The sequence below is a fragment of the Montipora foliosa genome, chromosome 9 (assembly GCF_036669935.1).
Source record: "Montipora foliosa isolate CH-2021 chromosome 9, ASM3666993v2, whole genome shotgun sequence".
Lineage (NCBI taxonomy): Eukaryota > Metazoa > Cnidaria > Anthozoa > Scleractinia > Acroporidae > Montipora > Montipora foliosa.
In genome coordinates, this window is record NC_090877.1 from 6,036,108 (window position 1) to 6,052,090 (window position 15,983).

Here is a 15,983-nt window from a genome sequence, read left to right on the forward strand (position 1 = left end):
TTTTGAAAATGCTAAAACTTAAACCCATAGTCCATGGACCAAGACCCTCAAAATAGGGGTTTTTGTACCAATTGGAGAGACCAGTGCTATCATGGATTTTTTAAATGTACATTTATTGAATTTTACGAAAATCCATGATATCAACGCTGAATCGGGAGCTTTTTTGGTGAAATGAGCTGAAAATTGAGGGGAGTGGGGTAGCCTGCAAGCAGGCCCTTTGAGGGATTGGGGTTGGGGTACAATGAGGTCTCCAGTAGGATAAAAAATCTGGCAATTTTTGCATGATGCCCAGGGTTAAAAAATAACATACTTGGATATGTTATGTATACCTATTACACCTTTCTTTCCAGGAAGTCTCGTGTGTTTATTTCGTTGCCATGCAAACGAATACCATAGAAAAGATACTTTTTGCCATTGGATGCTTGTTTTCACGCATAGCGAAATCATGAAGCTTGTTTTGTAACTTTAAAGGTAAAGGTAAAGTCTCTGCTAACGAGCCAGAAGGCCCATCAGGCCGGCGCTTATCTCCGGTTTCCGTAGCATGTGGGTTCATTAAAATGAGTGGGATGCAAGCATGAATATGCCTGCATGCACGCAAAAAGAATAAAACCACAGGCACACACTTAGAACTATGGGATATGTTACTCAAGTTCCAATGCCATGCGATTGCATCTCAAAACGACGTGCATTTACCTAATACAAGGAGGTTTCGCATTGGGCAACCAAGCATTTATCAGGGCAACCAAATTTACAGGTTTAGTTCCCCGGCTTTTGAAAAAGGGACAACATGTAATTTTTTTTTAATTTCGAGCACTGATGATAAGACCATCAAGTTGAAAATAATTAATGCACATGTATAACTATATTATATAAGGTACAGTGACATATGATGCTGAATGACCAACCAATGGTTTCGTTTGCAGGTTAATGGATCTATAACAGATGCAGGGAAAGGAAAAATAGGAGATGATCGGTATGCTTTGAAGTCCAGTTGTCATTCCTTCCATGTTTGATTTGCTGCACAAGACATCTTGGACAAATTATCACCTAATATTAGTTCCTTGTTTATGTTTTGCTGTTATTTGGAAAAACCTCCTCTCGTCAGACCAAACAAAAATGCATTGTGTCTATTTCATTTTCTAGAGTAAAACTGATGGCAAAGTTTGCACATGCAGCAGTTGAACCCTCGCAGCTTAGTTTTCAAGAGGTAAAGCCTCTTTCTCGTATATCATACACAGGAAAAAGGGAATTGTTGTGAATGACATGAATATTGCCATTTCTTACTTTGTGAGCTAACATAAAGTTATTTCAACTCATATCGCAAATTTGCTGCTACATGAATGTTTGAGGTAATTTTTTTCCTGTCTCCGCTTTGCTTTGCTTTGCTTATAATGGGAGAAAACACAGAAGTAGACTGCTCGCAGTCCCTTCTGAGTAGTCGATTACCGCCCACTTTGGTCACACAAGTGAGCCGAGGGCAGAATGGTGAGAGAGAGGTATAGGGACTGCACGATCTTCTGTAACCGACGCGTTCAGAATCTGCTAATAATCTTATTGGCGGAAGCGATACGACAGATTTTATTGCTAATGTAAATGAACACTCAACGGCTTAGAAATATACGAGCATCAAGAGTTTCGCGCTTCCGGTTGAAACGCAGCGCATCATGGGATAGGCTGTCCAGAAGAGTGAGCACTGAATATCTCCTGTTTCAGATCGCGTCTCTTTACCCCCGATTCATACTGCATTTTTCCACTGAAACCCCTCCTTTAGCCGTTGCATATTGGTTAGTGATCCTATAAACTGGTGAGTAAAACCATTTTATGGCTATTAGTGTCTTTATCGCGAAAATATTGCAGTAAAACCTGATGAGGTTTGAGGCTGCGAGGCGTGTTGCTCGCTAAATGTTTCACGTCTGTAATCATTCTGTTTTGATTTCTTCTCTAGGTATAGGATTTCGGCAATCGGATTTGTGTACTTATTTGCTTTCCAACAGCGGGAAAAGGCTGACTAAATGGGCAAAACAAACCTGCACTGCCTTCATGCGTGTTTGAATGGGACACAAACGTGCGATTGTGAGCCACCATTTCGGTGTGTTTCCATCTCCCGCGGAGAAAAGGATAGCGAACGAAGAAAACGATGGATGGAGAACATCAGCAGGAAAATAAGGAAGGAAAAAGTCTGGACACGAAAGTATTTAATAATCATAGATACTTGAAATCAGGGACCTTGCTTATGCACTTGACACAGATCCGTTATCAGGTGAATACAATTTTTAGCAAGAATTCTTGTTTGTGTCCCATTCAAACATGCATGAAGGCAGTGCAGGTTTGTTTTGCCCATTTAGTCAGCCTTTTCCCGCTGTTAGAAAGCAAATCCGATTGCCGAAATCCTATGCCTAGAGAAGAAATCAAAACAGAATGATTACAGACGTGAAACATTTAGCGAGCAACACGCCTCGCAGCCTCAAACCTCATCAGGTTTTACTGCAATATTTTCGCGATAAAGACACTAATAGCCATAAAATGGATTTACTCACCAGTTTATAGGATTACTGACCAATATGCAACGGCTAAAGGAGGAATTTCAGTGGAAAAATGGAGTATGAATCGGGGGTAAAGAGACGCGATCTGAAACAGGAGATAGTATGGCTGGCGTTCAAGAATTGGTGCTCACTTTTCTGGACAGCCTATCCCATGATGCGCTGCGTTTCAACCGGAAGCGCGAAACTCTTGATGCTCGTATTGACTTAGAATTTAATGCTCATAGTGCTCTTTTGTCTTCGAACAATCAAGTAGAAATATTGTCACATTAAAAATACCTCTCGTGAGTGAAATTTTTCGTGACCCTGAAATGTGGATATTGGATTAATCCATAAACTGTATGTGGAGGAATAGTTGGTTAAACAAATTGGTAGTCGGTATAAAACAGTGCAATTAGAAGGGCTTATTATGCATTTGATGAGCTCCAATCGGTCAGTATTGAACGTGAACAATGGCGGACAGATAAATCCTAAACTTGAGCTCAACAAAAACAGCCTTTGAGTAAAATTGGAAGCTCATAATTTTGCCAATCAGGTGTCAAGCAAACACGCTTTTAAAATCTGAAGGAAAAAGGAAGGTGAATTTTTTGACCATAGTAGCTCTTTAAGAAATCCTACACAGTAGACAGAACTGGTATTTAAACAAGAGCTTGTTTCACTAAAATATTTTTTTTAAATATGCCTCCAGGGAGATACAATACACCCCATCAGTGAAGTTGTGTCGGGATGGCAATATGGAGAAAGCACGAAAACGAAAAAGTATGTAGATAGTTGTAGAGACGATAATCTAGTCAGCGTTTACTCATACTTGCATTTACTCATTTTCACGAAAGCTCTTGGAACATTATTAAATCATTAACAAACACATTTTAATACATGTAATACATCGTCATTTCCCACCAGGTCTGGCTGGTTTCCTGCTGCTTATATGGAACAGGTTATTGCTATTTCAACGGGGTTAGTTTCTTTTGTATTATTGAGCAGTGAGGCAAGCCACGAAAAGAAAGGAGACGTTGGACTGATCAAGATGTCGTTTTTTTTTTTGTTGTTGTATTATTGTTTTTCATTATTGTATTCAGGTGGCTTATTGATTTTGAGGAGCAAAACGCCTTTCACCTGAAATCACTTCATGTTTTATGGAGGAGGTCATTTTAACATCTGAGCTTTTTTTTTTTCCAGTCCAACAGTTAGCCACACATTGCCAGCTGGAGGAGTGCATTCGCGTCCCACCTTAGGGACAAATATTGGCCACAAATCGTTAAAGCGTTATGCCAGTGATGGGTGTGAGAGCCCACAGCTACCACCACCAGACTATGCTGACTTAGAGAATAAACAGGATGGTGAACAGTCAACTTTTTCAAACAATCTGGTGCCATCTGGTTAGTTTACAATGTCAATTTTGGCAACTTTTCCTGCAGTGCCAAAATGGCGCCTTACGAACATTATTGATTTGTCACCCATGATATTAATAGCTAATCAAATGGTATACCCATGAGATTAGGGAATAATTTCACTTTCTCATTGAACAAAACGTGCGTGACATTGTTCCGGATTTTACTCGTCACCATAATTATGATTACCCATACAAATTAAGGTCTCACTTTGTAGGTCGTATTTTGCTTGCACAAAATAACGTTATTAGTGCCAGGTCTTAAGCTGTGATGGAAGTTGAACAAAATCAAATCTTTCTCATGTCCCTTGCTCAATTCTCCTCTTTGCATAATCTCTCATTTTTTGCTAATATTTGCAGTTGACCAATCCAGTGAAACAAGCACAGCTCCAGGAGCTGATTTGAATAAAGTCAATTTGTCACCAGTGTGGCGTCCTCCACCCCCTCCTCCCCTCCTTCCAACACTGTCAGGAATAGAGGAGGTCACTAATAATCAAAGGTGTGTGGTGATGATGAAAAATTGTCATCAGGCCCCAAAAGTGATAAGCCAGGAAATGATAAGCCAGTAGATAGTTTTGCTTACTTTAAATTCTACAGGAAGGCGATCTAAAGATCAGTATTCCATGCAAAAGCACTGATTTTCTTCAGTTCATCAAAGCAAGAAGGACTGCTGCTTTTTTTCGTTGGACCCTTATAGTTAGTGTTCAAAATCTTTTTGGTGGAGCGCAAATGCAGATTCATATAGGTCTGGGTCACTTGCCTCGTAGATTCTTGAGGTAATTTTTATTAGTATCACCCAACTAGTGGACTAATGGAAATCCTGCATTTTGATTGGCTACGCTACTAGAGGACTATTATTAATAGTCCTCGAGTAGCGAAAAGCGTGGCGCTTTCTTTCGTTTTATTCCCAAATGAATATTTCTTTAACTTGGATTTGCTAACTTTATTATGGCCTTTTCTGTCCGACTAGTTGGGTGATACTAAAACAATTAGACCCCTCCGCCCTCAAGGGCCATGGGTCAATAGCCCCTCATGGGCTATTGACCCGTAGCCCGCAGTGTAATTGTTAGTTAGCGGCCTTATCCTTTGACAGAACTCGGTTTTTGTGAAGAGAGATAATTTATACAAAAGTAGCAATAGGATAGTGGGCCCGAACTTCACACACACATGTATCTGTTAAGACATATACTGTAAATGTCAATATATGTGGTTGCTGGTGTGTTCCCGTTTGGAAGTGATATTCATGAAGGTTTATTCTATAACTAAAGAATGCTTTATATTTGTGTACTTGTGTTGTTTTGGTCTGAATTCACCTTTATAACTCGGCGGCCATTTTGGAGTCCGTGGGGAATAAAGGCATTGTCTTTCCATTGTCTTTGCCCATCCAGCCTCACACTGAATGAGAGATTCGACGGGCAAAATCATTTTTTTGGACATTGAGTGATATGGATCTATACTGCCTTTCTGTTGCCTCTAAAAACGTCAAGAAATATGACGCAAAGCGATAAAAACTCCCATATTTTTAAGCATTTTAACACATCTCCTTTATGTAAGAACAAATACTCCCCTTCGTGCTTTAGTATTCTGGATTCTGCCAGCAACTCAATTGATTTAAAACTCAAAGAAGCTTTTGATATAAATAAGATCAAACCGGAACTTAACAAACAATTGCAGCATTACAACACATTTCTCACGTTTTAGTTTACACCTTGATGTTTGGTGTCACGCTGTAAATAGTACCCGCTTTTGTATTACGTCATGTTGTAATAATTTTTTCATCTACCCGTAGACTTTGTAACTGTTCACACTAAGGAACTCATTAAACTGATGATGGCATAAGCATGCCCAAACATGTCTTTTAAAAAAGTTGTCTGTTTTTCACAGTATTTATCATGCTTGCTACTATTGCGACCTTATGGAAATATGACATCATTGTTATTTGGTTTCTTTTGTAGTGTTGGTTCTGAGGCAGAGTCAAATGGCCAGGATACCAATAATTCATGTCATACCAGTCGATTGTAAGCATCCGAAAAAGGGGATTTGAACGTCGAATAAAAATGACCGTACCATTACGTGGACAGAATTATCTCAAGACTATAGCAACTGTTTTAAGTGTTGTACACTGAAAAACCCATAGCCAAAGCTAGCCGTTGAAGCATTCATGTACATAATTTATGACTTTGTCTTGATTTCATGCTTGTTATTTAATATGGTAATTTATGATCTGTGTTCTGTACAGAAAAATCAACAAATTGTTGGAGAATCTATTTTTGTGAACAACCGTAAATTATGTAGATAGGAGCAGAAATTTGGTGGACTGTGTACAAATCAGTACAGCTCTACATGACAGATGCCACCATTTCAAGAACAATTAATCGTTGTACATTGTTGCAGTTGGTAATAAGTTAACTTTGATAAGAAGAATCTGATTTTCACATAAATGTTGATTTGAAATCTTGCTTACTTTGACTTCAGTGTCTTTTTCAAAGGGTTTACAAGTTCGAACTTCTCAGACTGTTGGTATCCCACGTTTACATTGATAAGTATCTTTTCTCCATTGGAGATGATTAGTATAAAAATCCAGGAGACATCACTGCCCTGGTACGCAAAATGTTCTCTTCTGGTTGCCGTCCGCCTCTCAAAAGCATGGCGTGCTTTAAGCTCCTTATTTGATCGTGAGTACTCGTACTTGAGTGTCACCCATCGATCATTTGTTCAAATCAAATGAAATGAAAGGAAGTCAAAGTGTTTAGTTGTTGTGTTGAGTCATTCATAAGAGCTTATGAGTAAATTTCCGTATTTTGAAACCGGCTTAGATCAATTATATTTATATTCAAGTGAATGAAGGGGTAGTTTCTAAAGAAACTGTGGTGCTGCGTCGGTGGGGAAGTAGTATACAAAAATTTGGTTTATCAACGGAGTTGATAATGTAAATTGACCACCGTACAGAGATTCTAAAAGCTGACGTTTCGAGCGTTAGCCCTTCGTCAGAGCGAATCGAGGGATTATGGGTTACGTGTAGTTTTTATAGTAGAGTAGGAGCTACGCTATTGGTGGTAACATGGCACGGTGGTAACATTGCTCGTTGGTTTTGAGCGCGCTCAAAACCAACGAGCAACCCGGCACTTTCAAATGCGCGCGCTCACGATGCAAAACTTGTCTTTTCATTGTTAACACTAGCAAGATATCGGGACCTAAGCGATCTGTTAAGATCACCGATCGTTTCACATGTACCTCCGCAAATGTCATTTATTGCATAACCTGTACGTTATGCAATAAATTATACATTGGTGAGACAGGTAGACGACTAGGTGACCGATTCCGCGAACACCTTCGCGATGTTGAGAAGAATGACAAGGATGCATCTAAGCCAGTCGCTCGCCATTTTAATCTGCCTAACCACTCCAAAAAACACATGGCTATCTGCGGCCTTTCCCTACATCTAGGTACGACGGAAAGCCGCAAGAATCTGGAACAAAAATTCATCTTTCAAATCGGCACCCTTAATCCTCACGGTATTAACGAACGCTTTTCATTTAACTACTTTTTTTCCTACTTTTCACGTTGCCATGTTACCACCAATAGCGTAGCTCCTACTCTACTATAAAAACTACACGTAACCCATAATCCCTCGATTCGCTCTGACGAAGGGCTAACGCTCGAAACGTCAGCTTTTAGAATCTCTGTACGGTGGTCAATTTACATTATCAACTCCGTTGATAAATCAAATTTTTGTATATTTATATTCAGTTGTTGCGCTTCAGATTCATAAGGCGTAAGGGAGTGGATCTTTTTCTAAGCCCCAACGAACACTCCCTGGGCACCTAGTTACAGCACTCCCAACTTTGCCCAGCGCCTCGAAGATAGGTGTCAGATACCTTTCGCGGACTTGCAGCTTAATTTAATTACTTTTAAGAATGGTTCTTTCGGCGAATCCAAAAACGGGTTTTTAATCTAAAAGCGGATTTTGCGTTCCTTTCGATTAATCCAAATCCGGATTTTTGATGTGGTGAATGACTTTGAAAAAGGATTCGTTGGATTTGAAATCCAAATAATCGGAATCCAGATTCTGCTCTGTTCTATAGCAAATCAATCAGTTGAACCAGCGGTATTTCCAGCTGGAGCATACTCAGTCCTTCCCCTTTTCGACTCTTGTCACCATTTTGTGCTCGCCCTCTGTCGTCACCAATCACCGATTGGAAAATTCTCCATTGTGGAGAACACATTATTTCTTGAGAGCCGCCATATTGAATACCTGCATAAAAGGGTTACCATGGTTACAGATCGAAATTTCGGCTCGAAAATCATTTTTGAATTTGCCGAAACAACGCACCCTTATATAGCGGTTTTCAATCAACTGTAGCCAGTGACATCGCACGCTGTCAATCAAATGCCCAATAACACGCAGCCCTCGCTGCGCATTGGAAAACCATTGGTTGAGCAAATCACTGTAGTTGTTGCTTTCACCACTGCTTGGTCATATGAAAATATAGCGATGTTTCTCGCGACGTCACCCATTGTTATTAGTGTGCCAACCAGAACCTAAATGGTAGTTGAAACAATGACTTATTTTGTTCCGTGGTTGGCAAATTTGAATATCAAAAGAAATGTGACGTCAATGTTTGTAAACAAGAATTATCGCTATAGCGCGAGATATTAAGCCAATCACAAGCGTAGTTTTGAGCAAGAAGTCAGTCGCTAAGTTGCATTCGATACTCAGTAAGTAATCAATTCATCTCATGATTCTTAATAATCAAGTGACAATTCCACTTGTCTGCCTGAGTGTTCAACTGCTTTACAAAGACAGGCAGTACCAGCGTTGCTGATCATGTTACAAGCCAAATTAAGTGTGGTTACTTTGCAGTTTGGATGCTTCAATGCTCTGGATAGAGCGACAGCGCCAGTGTCGGTGATCTGGTTATGCCTCAAATCTAGTTCCCTTAATTTGCAGTTAGCATCCAACAGTGTTTCGGACAAACGTTCAACACCTGCATCGGTGATCCGATTATCAGTCAGAGATAACTTGCAAACCTGAGAGTTTGTGAATGCATTACACAGACATGCAACCCCATCATCCGTGATATGATTGCTATCAAGTCGTAATTGTGTTATCATGCTTGTTTTTGTCTTCAATGCTTCACACAGATGTTTAACGGCGACATCGGTGATATCTTCATTCTCAAGAAGCTGCAAATCGGTTAATTTTCTTGTCACCAAATCACTGAGGCAATTCACCAACTCATCGTTCAATCGTACACTAAGAAACCTTAAACTGGTAATGGCGCAGGAATCTCTCTCCAGTGCTGTGCAGATTCGTTTTAAACCTGAATGGGACAGCTTGGAATATCTAATAACCAGACACTTAATATCATACATCTGTTCCCTTAATGCATCAGTTGTTGCATTAGCTCTTTCTGCATTCAGTTCACTGAAAATATCAAGAAAAAACGACAGGGCTACAGTGTCCACATCACTTACATAGTCAAAATCGAAGGAAACTTTGTGATGTCTATACTGTTTACGGTAATCGGTCTTGATGACATGTTTTGCAAATTTTTTGTCTTTATACTCACAAAGACACTTTGCTTTTGCCAAAAAGACTGGTCTCCTTCTTGGAAATACTTCTTCAAAATAATTTTGGCTCCTCAATGACAAAGGCAGTTCTTCAAGCAATTGTTCCATGAATTTGTCGTCTCTTTCAGTTGATAGGACACCAGCCATGAACTGCAACGTCATTACGGAGGCAGTTCCTTTTGGGGGAACTTCTCTTCTTTTGGCAAAATAACGAGCAGCTAAATATTCATGAAGGGTTAAGTGTGTAAAACAAAAATGTTTTGTTGTTTGAGAAAAGGACACCCTGAATGGCGGGCCACAATTGAAAAGGCCGTTTGCTTTAAGGTTTAAAACTTCATGTGAACTGAACCTTGCCATGTCCTCTTCATTGAAGAAAAACTTGTTTTCCACAAGCATCTGAGCTGCAAACTCCGATAGTTTATCCAAAATGGTTGGGTGATTAAAACCTTTGGTTTTGTTGTGCTTTAATTCAAAAATGTTCACAATTTCAAAATACAAGTCACTTGTTGACACTGGAAAATCACCACCGACCCTGTCTGCAGATTCGTTTAGAGTGTACTCCATATAGGAACACATCAGTGCGCATAGCACAGGTATGTGAGCAAAACTGACCAGATTTTCGTTACTCATAACATTCTCAACTACAGTGTTCTTCAGGGTTTCGTCTTCTTGAAAATAACTCTCTATGTATTTTTGCACTTCCTCTTTGGAAAATCCTGTGATTTGAAAGTGCCGACCAAAACGAATTCTCGCGCTGAGAATGTCCGATTCATCTGGTCTCGATGAAATCAAAATAGTCGACCTTTGTAAAATTTCACCTCTCATTAGCTTGGAACAAATTGCAGATACCGGCATTTTCTCTCGGGAACTATTTGGATATCTCTGATGAGCACCGTGTTGATCAAGAACATAATCTTGTCGGGAAAATTCATCAAAACCGTCCATAATTATCAAAACTTGTTCTGGATGGTCTAGAATGTACTGGAACAGCGCCTCGTCAAGATTAGATTGATCATCAAGCACCGAAGAACAGTTAATGATTTCTCTCAAAGTTACGAGCTCATCTCCAAGTAAATTCAATTGACGAAATGTCAGCAAGTATACAAACTTGAAATCTGGTACTGATCCGACATTTCGTGTGTGAAATAACGTGTCTTCTGCCCAGTCACGAATTAGCTTCTGACAGAACAGCGTTTTTCCGATCCCTGCTTTTCCAGTGAGAAGAATTGATTTAGGATTCTCTTCATCGTCAGCATTACTTGCAAATATTTCTTGACTACTTTGAATTCGATTTCCTCTCACTTGGGCGTATCTATTCAAACAATTCTCTCTTTCAAAATTCTGTTCCTGGTAAACAGGTTTCCGTCCTTCTTGGATAAGAACATTGATAAATATTTCATCTGTCTTTCTGCGAGTCTTGGTACCAAAATCCATTAATTTCGGTTGAAATTCCGTTTGTGATTTTATGGATGCCTTCAAAGCTTTTGAGTAAGCATTCACTGCTAAAAAGAAGGTAAAGAAGGTAAGGTAATAATTAGCCTTTTGCATTTTGCACTGATCATGATTGACACAACTCCGAATTCCAATTTTATTAGCTAGGGCAAGTATTAACAAAAGGAAAATTGGGCAAACGAATTGCTTTGGTCAAATTGAGGGGGTGCGAACCATCTGAAAAACGTAGAACTGTTTTGAATAATGTTAATCAGTCATAAACAGGGAAGCAATTTAAACAGTGAGATGTATCTTTGCTGTAGATGGTTACTTGAGGATGCTCGAACAAAAATCTGAATGTTCCTTTATTTTCTCTTGTTTGCTCTATTTAGACAATTTCAGTTTTTGAGGTTAATCGGGACAATTGTCACGTGGCATAGCTTCCACGGGACTCCCATAGCTTAGTGGTAGAGCATCCGCGAGTTTCATTTCAGATTGTCGTAAGTTCGACTGTCGCAAAGAAGCATTTGGATTTTTTCCGAGCACCCCTACTGAACCATTGATAAAAAGATACATTTCTTCGTTCATTTACCGGGGTCTACATCTCCTTCACTTTAGTGTCATTTACTTTATGTACTGAGCCGAGGATTTTTCCAGGCATTGAACGTGCGAGACAGTTTGACAGCAATCGGTAATCCGTCTATGGCACGAGAAATTGATCATCGCTTTTTAGTTTTCGGATTTCGAATTCTTGGCCACGGTTTTCCTTCGCGTTCTCAGCGGCCATGACTGTTCATCGAGAGAACAGAAAGTACTTGCATAAAGATCTTTCGCATGAGAAAAGAGTTCATGCACCTCCCGGAGCAAAAGGAAAAAGTCAACGTTTGTTTCTTGAAACCTGATTTTTTACAGATAAAAAATGGACCACCGAAATGTTACTGACGGGACTGTTAAGAAACGCACGCCTAGTATATTGTAAAGTCAGGTCCGCTGGTGTCTTAAAGGATGGGACAAAACAAACAAAAGATTACAGAAGGAGATGCTAATAGCGACTCCACTAAAATAAAAGGATCCTTCTCAAATTACATGGACAGAGTCACGTTACAAATTATTCGCTGAGGGACTCCGTGAACAAACTTGCTGTTCCAATGCCACGCACCAATTTTTTGAAAAACAGTTTTAGCTAGAGCGCTGCAGTGTTTTGGGACAGGTTACCTTCTGAGCTGGCAGAATCACTGAATGATTTTTGTCGACAGCTCAACTCGTACTCTTCTTAGACACAAGGCATTCATGTAAAGCAGTTTTTTAGGTTTTAGTTTTTTTGAAATTTTTTTTGGAATATTACATTTAATTAGGATATGATGTATTTTGTATCTGATGAATTTACCGTGTTAAATATAAAAAAAAATCGGGTTATTCGCCTTACGGTAATCAGAAGCCCATGAGTACTAGCCTCCCTGTGCACTTTATCCCTGAGTCAACCTTTGCTCGAGTTTTTCTGTTTTTAGACTGGATAACTCTTAAGCAGGAGACTCACATTTGCATCAATTTGCATACATTGTTTGTGCTAATTCTGTCTTCCTTTGACAATAACTTAATTCTGATTGGCCATTCTAAACAGTGCGTGCAGAGACGAAGAACTCGTGGGTTCTAAAAATAGAAAGATACGCGGAAAGGTTGACTCATATAGGGCTTGTATGGGAGAGGAAAGCTCCTACTCAGTGGCTCCTGCAGCTAGTGTCGACATCCAAGATTTTTTGCGGCCAAAATCTAGACAAAACTTGGTCAAGGAAAGAGTCCTTTATCTCGGTCTCAACTTCTTATCCGAAAAAGGCTGTTGAAACTTATCCTAGAAGAATATGTGAATTATATATGGTCCTCGTTTTTATTTAAGCAATAGAGGACGTTTTCCGTGTTTCCATAACCTCATCTAAACACTCGGAGGAGTTGGGAGAATTCTCGACAGTTATGCAAACCCTCGACTGAGTTTCGGGTTTGCATTACTGTCTCGGATTCTTCCAACTCCCCCTCGTGTTTAGATGAGGCTATGGAAACACGGAAAAAAGTTCCCTATTACTTTTATAAAATGTTTCTCAAAGATAATTTAACAAATAAAGTAAAATGCTGGTTTTTTAACTTCTTGATTGAAACAGATTTTCTTGACACACGCTCGTATCTCCTACCAACCAATCAAAAGGCGCATCTGACAATACATAACCAATCAAGATTCGTGTGATGTCACAGCCGTGTTTCCATACTCTCATCTAAACACAGCTGTTGACCAATAAGAGTGCGGGTAGTATATCCTAATTATTTTATAATAACAAATAGCCTTACCTGTTAAATCGGTTCCCGCGGCACTTTCGCCTTCCAAGGTAAAAACATCTATCAATTGTTGTAGGAACATTTTTCTTCTTGCTAATAAATGAATAACTGTTAAAAGGCAACAAACAATAGAGATGACCATAATCACGACTATGACAATGTTTAGTTTTGTTTTCTCTTTGTGGAGTAAATTGCTGCATGTTATGTTGAAAGCCGCATAATTCATTCGGGTGTCTTCGTGATCGCATTTGTATTCTGGAGGAAAACGAACGCTCTGAAAAATGCAGAAGATACCCATAAGGACAGTGAGAAGAATAAATTGAAGGCAAGCATGTAAAATCATTGCTAACATTAGCATTCGTGTCTGGCGAGTTTTCTCTTGTTCATGACGCCCTCTTTTGATTCGTTGAAACAGCATGGCACTCAAAAGGATAAAAGACAGCCATACAAGTCCCAAAATAGCATACATCATAGAAGCAAAATCCAGTGGGGTCAGCAGTGGGCTTAATGCAGCGGAGTAACTGACATAACAGCGTTGTCTAACAAACTCATTTGTTCGTGGAAAGCAATGGAACACCTCCAAGTTTTTGTCCCGGTGGTCCTTTAGCATGCCAATTACGAAGGGCCAGGACGTCAAAAAGAACAAAAAGTGAACGCCGCCAAATATGTTTTGAGACTTCAGCGCCAGTTGAGAAAGATTGTCCATCGCATACGAGAAACAAGGGCTAAGAGATAAGAGAGAGAGAGAGATTCATAAAACTTGGTCTTAAAGAATGAACAGCAAAAGCCTCAACTTTGAATTCGTAATGTACATGCGGTAATTCCATCAATTTGCTACCTAGAAACATTGTTACAGTAAAGCTTATTTCTATCGTTCCAGATTTATGAAAAGCGGTGGACAGTATAAGATTCACCTCGCTGTCCTCAAAGATTTGACTTTTCGAGCGTTCGTGCCTGCAAAACCACGTTATGAGACCCAGTTTTGACAAAATCATATAAACTGCCTTTCAAAACTGGTTTATCTTGTTGTTATAGAGTGAGAAAAGTATGTGGAACTCATCGGGAAAAGATGTTATCAGTGATCTAGAGCTACTTTCCGTGATTTTATGAATATTTCTACTTTACCTGAAAGGGCGCCCACTTTCCCTATTGAAAAGTGCTCTGATAAGCCGCAATCGAGGAAAAATCCGCCAGAAAGCTTCGATCCACTGTCGGAGACATAAAATGACAATTGGGGCTTTGTGAAAATGAAATTTCTGGTTTTGTAGGACTTCTCGAAAATGAAAACATTTGGATTTTTACTGACAGTCATTGTCGTAAATAGGTCGCCAAAACTCTCACCTGACCGAATACGAAGACGCACGAAAAGTTTCATTTTTCTCCGAACGCATTTTTGTGTTAGTGCACTACACAAACCCGGTTGTATGAGTGTAAGAGTGTAAGTCCGCAGCGCGTGCATAACTCACGAACATAAACAGGTCTCTTGGAAGCGTGCTTGAGTTCAAGAAAATGAGCCCCAAAATTGGCAAGAATTTGTGACGCTGATGAATTTGAACAAAGCAGCTGCTATTTCCAAAACGATGGAATTACCTGGTGATAAATAACCTCGTCTAGGAGAGTAATTCCAGTTTGATTTTGCAGAAACAATGGTCAACCTCAAGAGTTGGGCGATTGTGATCTTTGTGTTGAATTCACACATTTCTTGTCAATCTTTAAAACACTTGAAAGAAAAAAAAAACGAACTAACAAAAACAAAAACCCGCGGCCGGTGTCTTGCCATCATTTTGACACAGATGTATCCTTTCTTTCGCGAGTAAACATGCAAGGTAACTTGATCACGGCGCACGCTGAATTCGATGTCACTTTTGATTTTGCGATTTACTTGTGCAGCCAAAACTACAATAGAAAAATTGAACGTCGCAAAAATCTCCCAAAATATTTTTCGCTGATGGTAACTTTTTATATTCTCGGTTCAAAATTTAAGTTGTTTTCATGTCGCAAATTTTGTTATAGATAGATAGATTTTATTGAAAACAATACATGGCAGCCAAGGGCTGAATTGCGTACTGTTAAAATGTAAATAATAAAAATTACCTAAATATATAATAATGCTATATAATAAAGAACTATTACGTTCGAAAAGCTATTTACAAGATCTAAAATTAATTTATACCGTATTTATATTAAAACTTGACTTAATAATAAAACTTTTTCTTGCGAGTTTCGTGTTTATTTTAGGAATGTCAAATTTGCGTGTTCGTCGAAGCGAATATTTGCAGGCCTGATGTGAAGGCGGCAATAATGCCCGTAGCCTATGATCTGAATCACTCGTTGAAAAGCGTGGCACAAATATTACTGTGGTGGACGCTAAGCGGCGCTATCTCCATGTGAGTAAGAGCTTCATCGTAACTGAAGCTAGGGCACATGATTTTTAAAGCCCTCTTCTGGACTCGCTCTAGCTCATTAACTAAATACTTTGGGAGTGAGTAATAATACACAGGGATCGCATAATCTAAAACTGATCTTACACAAGTGATGTAAAATAACCCTAAGTCATTGCAGGGAACCTTGGCCCTTTTTAGCTGAACTAAAAAGTATAGCCTTTTGGCTGCCTTTTTGATAACATCATTTACATGGGTGTTCCATGATAGATCACTTGTGATTGTTATTCCTAATAACTTTGCACTATCAACGAGCTCTAGCTCTTTGCCATGTACCCTAAT

The 15,983-nt window shown here is 39.3% G+C and overlaps 2 protein-coding genes across 3 annotated transcripts in view; one reads left to right on the top strand and one right to left on the bottom strand.

The window, feature by feature from the left end:
* The window catches only part of LOC137970583 (BAR/IMD domain-containing adapter protein 2-like), a 17,831-nt gene extending 11,438 nt beyond the window's left edge, over window positions 1-6,393 (top strand). Inside the window, exons 11-17 of the mRNA XM_068817109.1 lie at window positions 924-973; window positions 1,144-1,207; window positions 3,229-3,299; window positions 3,444-3,497; window positions 3,720-3,919; window positions 4,291-4,429; window positions 5,886-6,393. Of these exons, the coding sequence (XP_068673210.1) occupies window positions 924-973; window positions 1,144-1,207; window positions 3,229-3,299; window positions 3,444-3,497; window positions 3,720-3,919; window positions 4,291-4,429; window positions 5,886-5,952 (645 nt within the window). The 3' untranslated portion in view covers window positions 5,953-6,393. The remainder of the gene's footprint in view (window positions 1-923; window positions 974-1,143; window positions 1,208-3,228; window positions 3,300-3,443; window positions 3,498-3,719; window positions 3,920-4,290; window positions 4,430-5,885) is intronic.
* A 1,297-nt stretch (window positions 6,394-7,690) lies between these two features.
* LOC137970582 (NACHT, LRR and PYD domains-containing protein 12-like) lies at window positions 7,691-14,463 on the bottom strand. 2 transcript variants are annotated; one of them, XM_068817106.1, is made up of 3 exons: window positions 14,386-14,463; window positions 13,273-13,985; window positions 7,691-11,006 (listed from the first exon to the last, which is right to left on the bottom strand). In XM_068817106.1, exons 2-3 carry the CDS (start codon window positions 13,964-13,966, stop codon window positions 8,677-8,679), a joined length of 3,024 nt encoding a protein of 1,007 aa, XP_068673207.1. In that variant the 5' UTR covers window positions 13,967-13,985; window positions 14,386-14,463; the 3' UTR covers window positions 7,691-8,676. The 2 variants fall into 2 exon arrangements, with proteins under 2 accessions (XP_068673207.1, XP_068673209.1); XM_068817108.1 differs by having other exon boundaries at window positions 13,273-13,368; window positions 14,386-14,459.
* Between the last annotated feature and the right edge of the window lie 1,520 nt (window positions 14,464-15,983).

What these genes read in the sequence shown, in the direction of transcription:
- LOC137970582 (XM_068817106.1), bottom strand. Translation starts at nt 13,966, where the DNA reads ATGGACAATCTTTCTCAACTGGCGCTGAAGTCTCAAAACATATTTGGC. An exon ending in CGCGGGAACCGATTTAACAG is followed by an intron (nt 11,007 to 13,272) that starts GTAAGGCTATTT and finishes CCTTCTTTTTAG; the next exon opens with CAGTGAATGCTTACTCAAAA.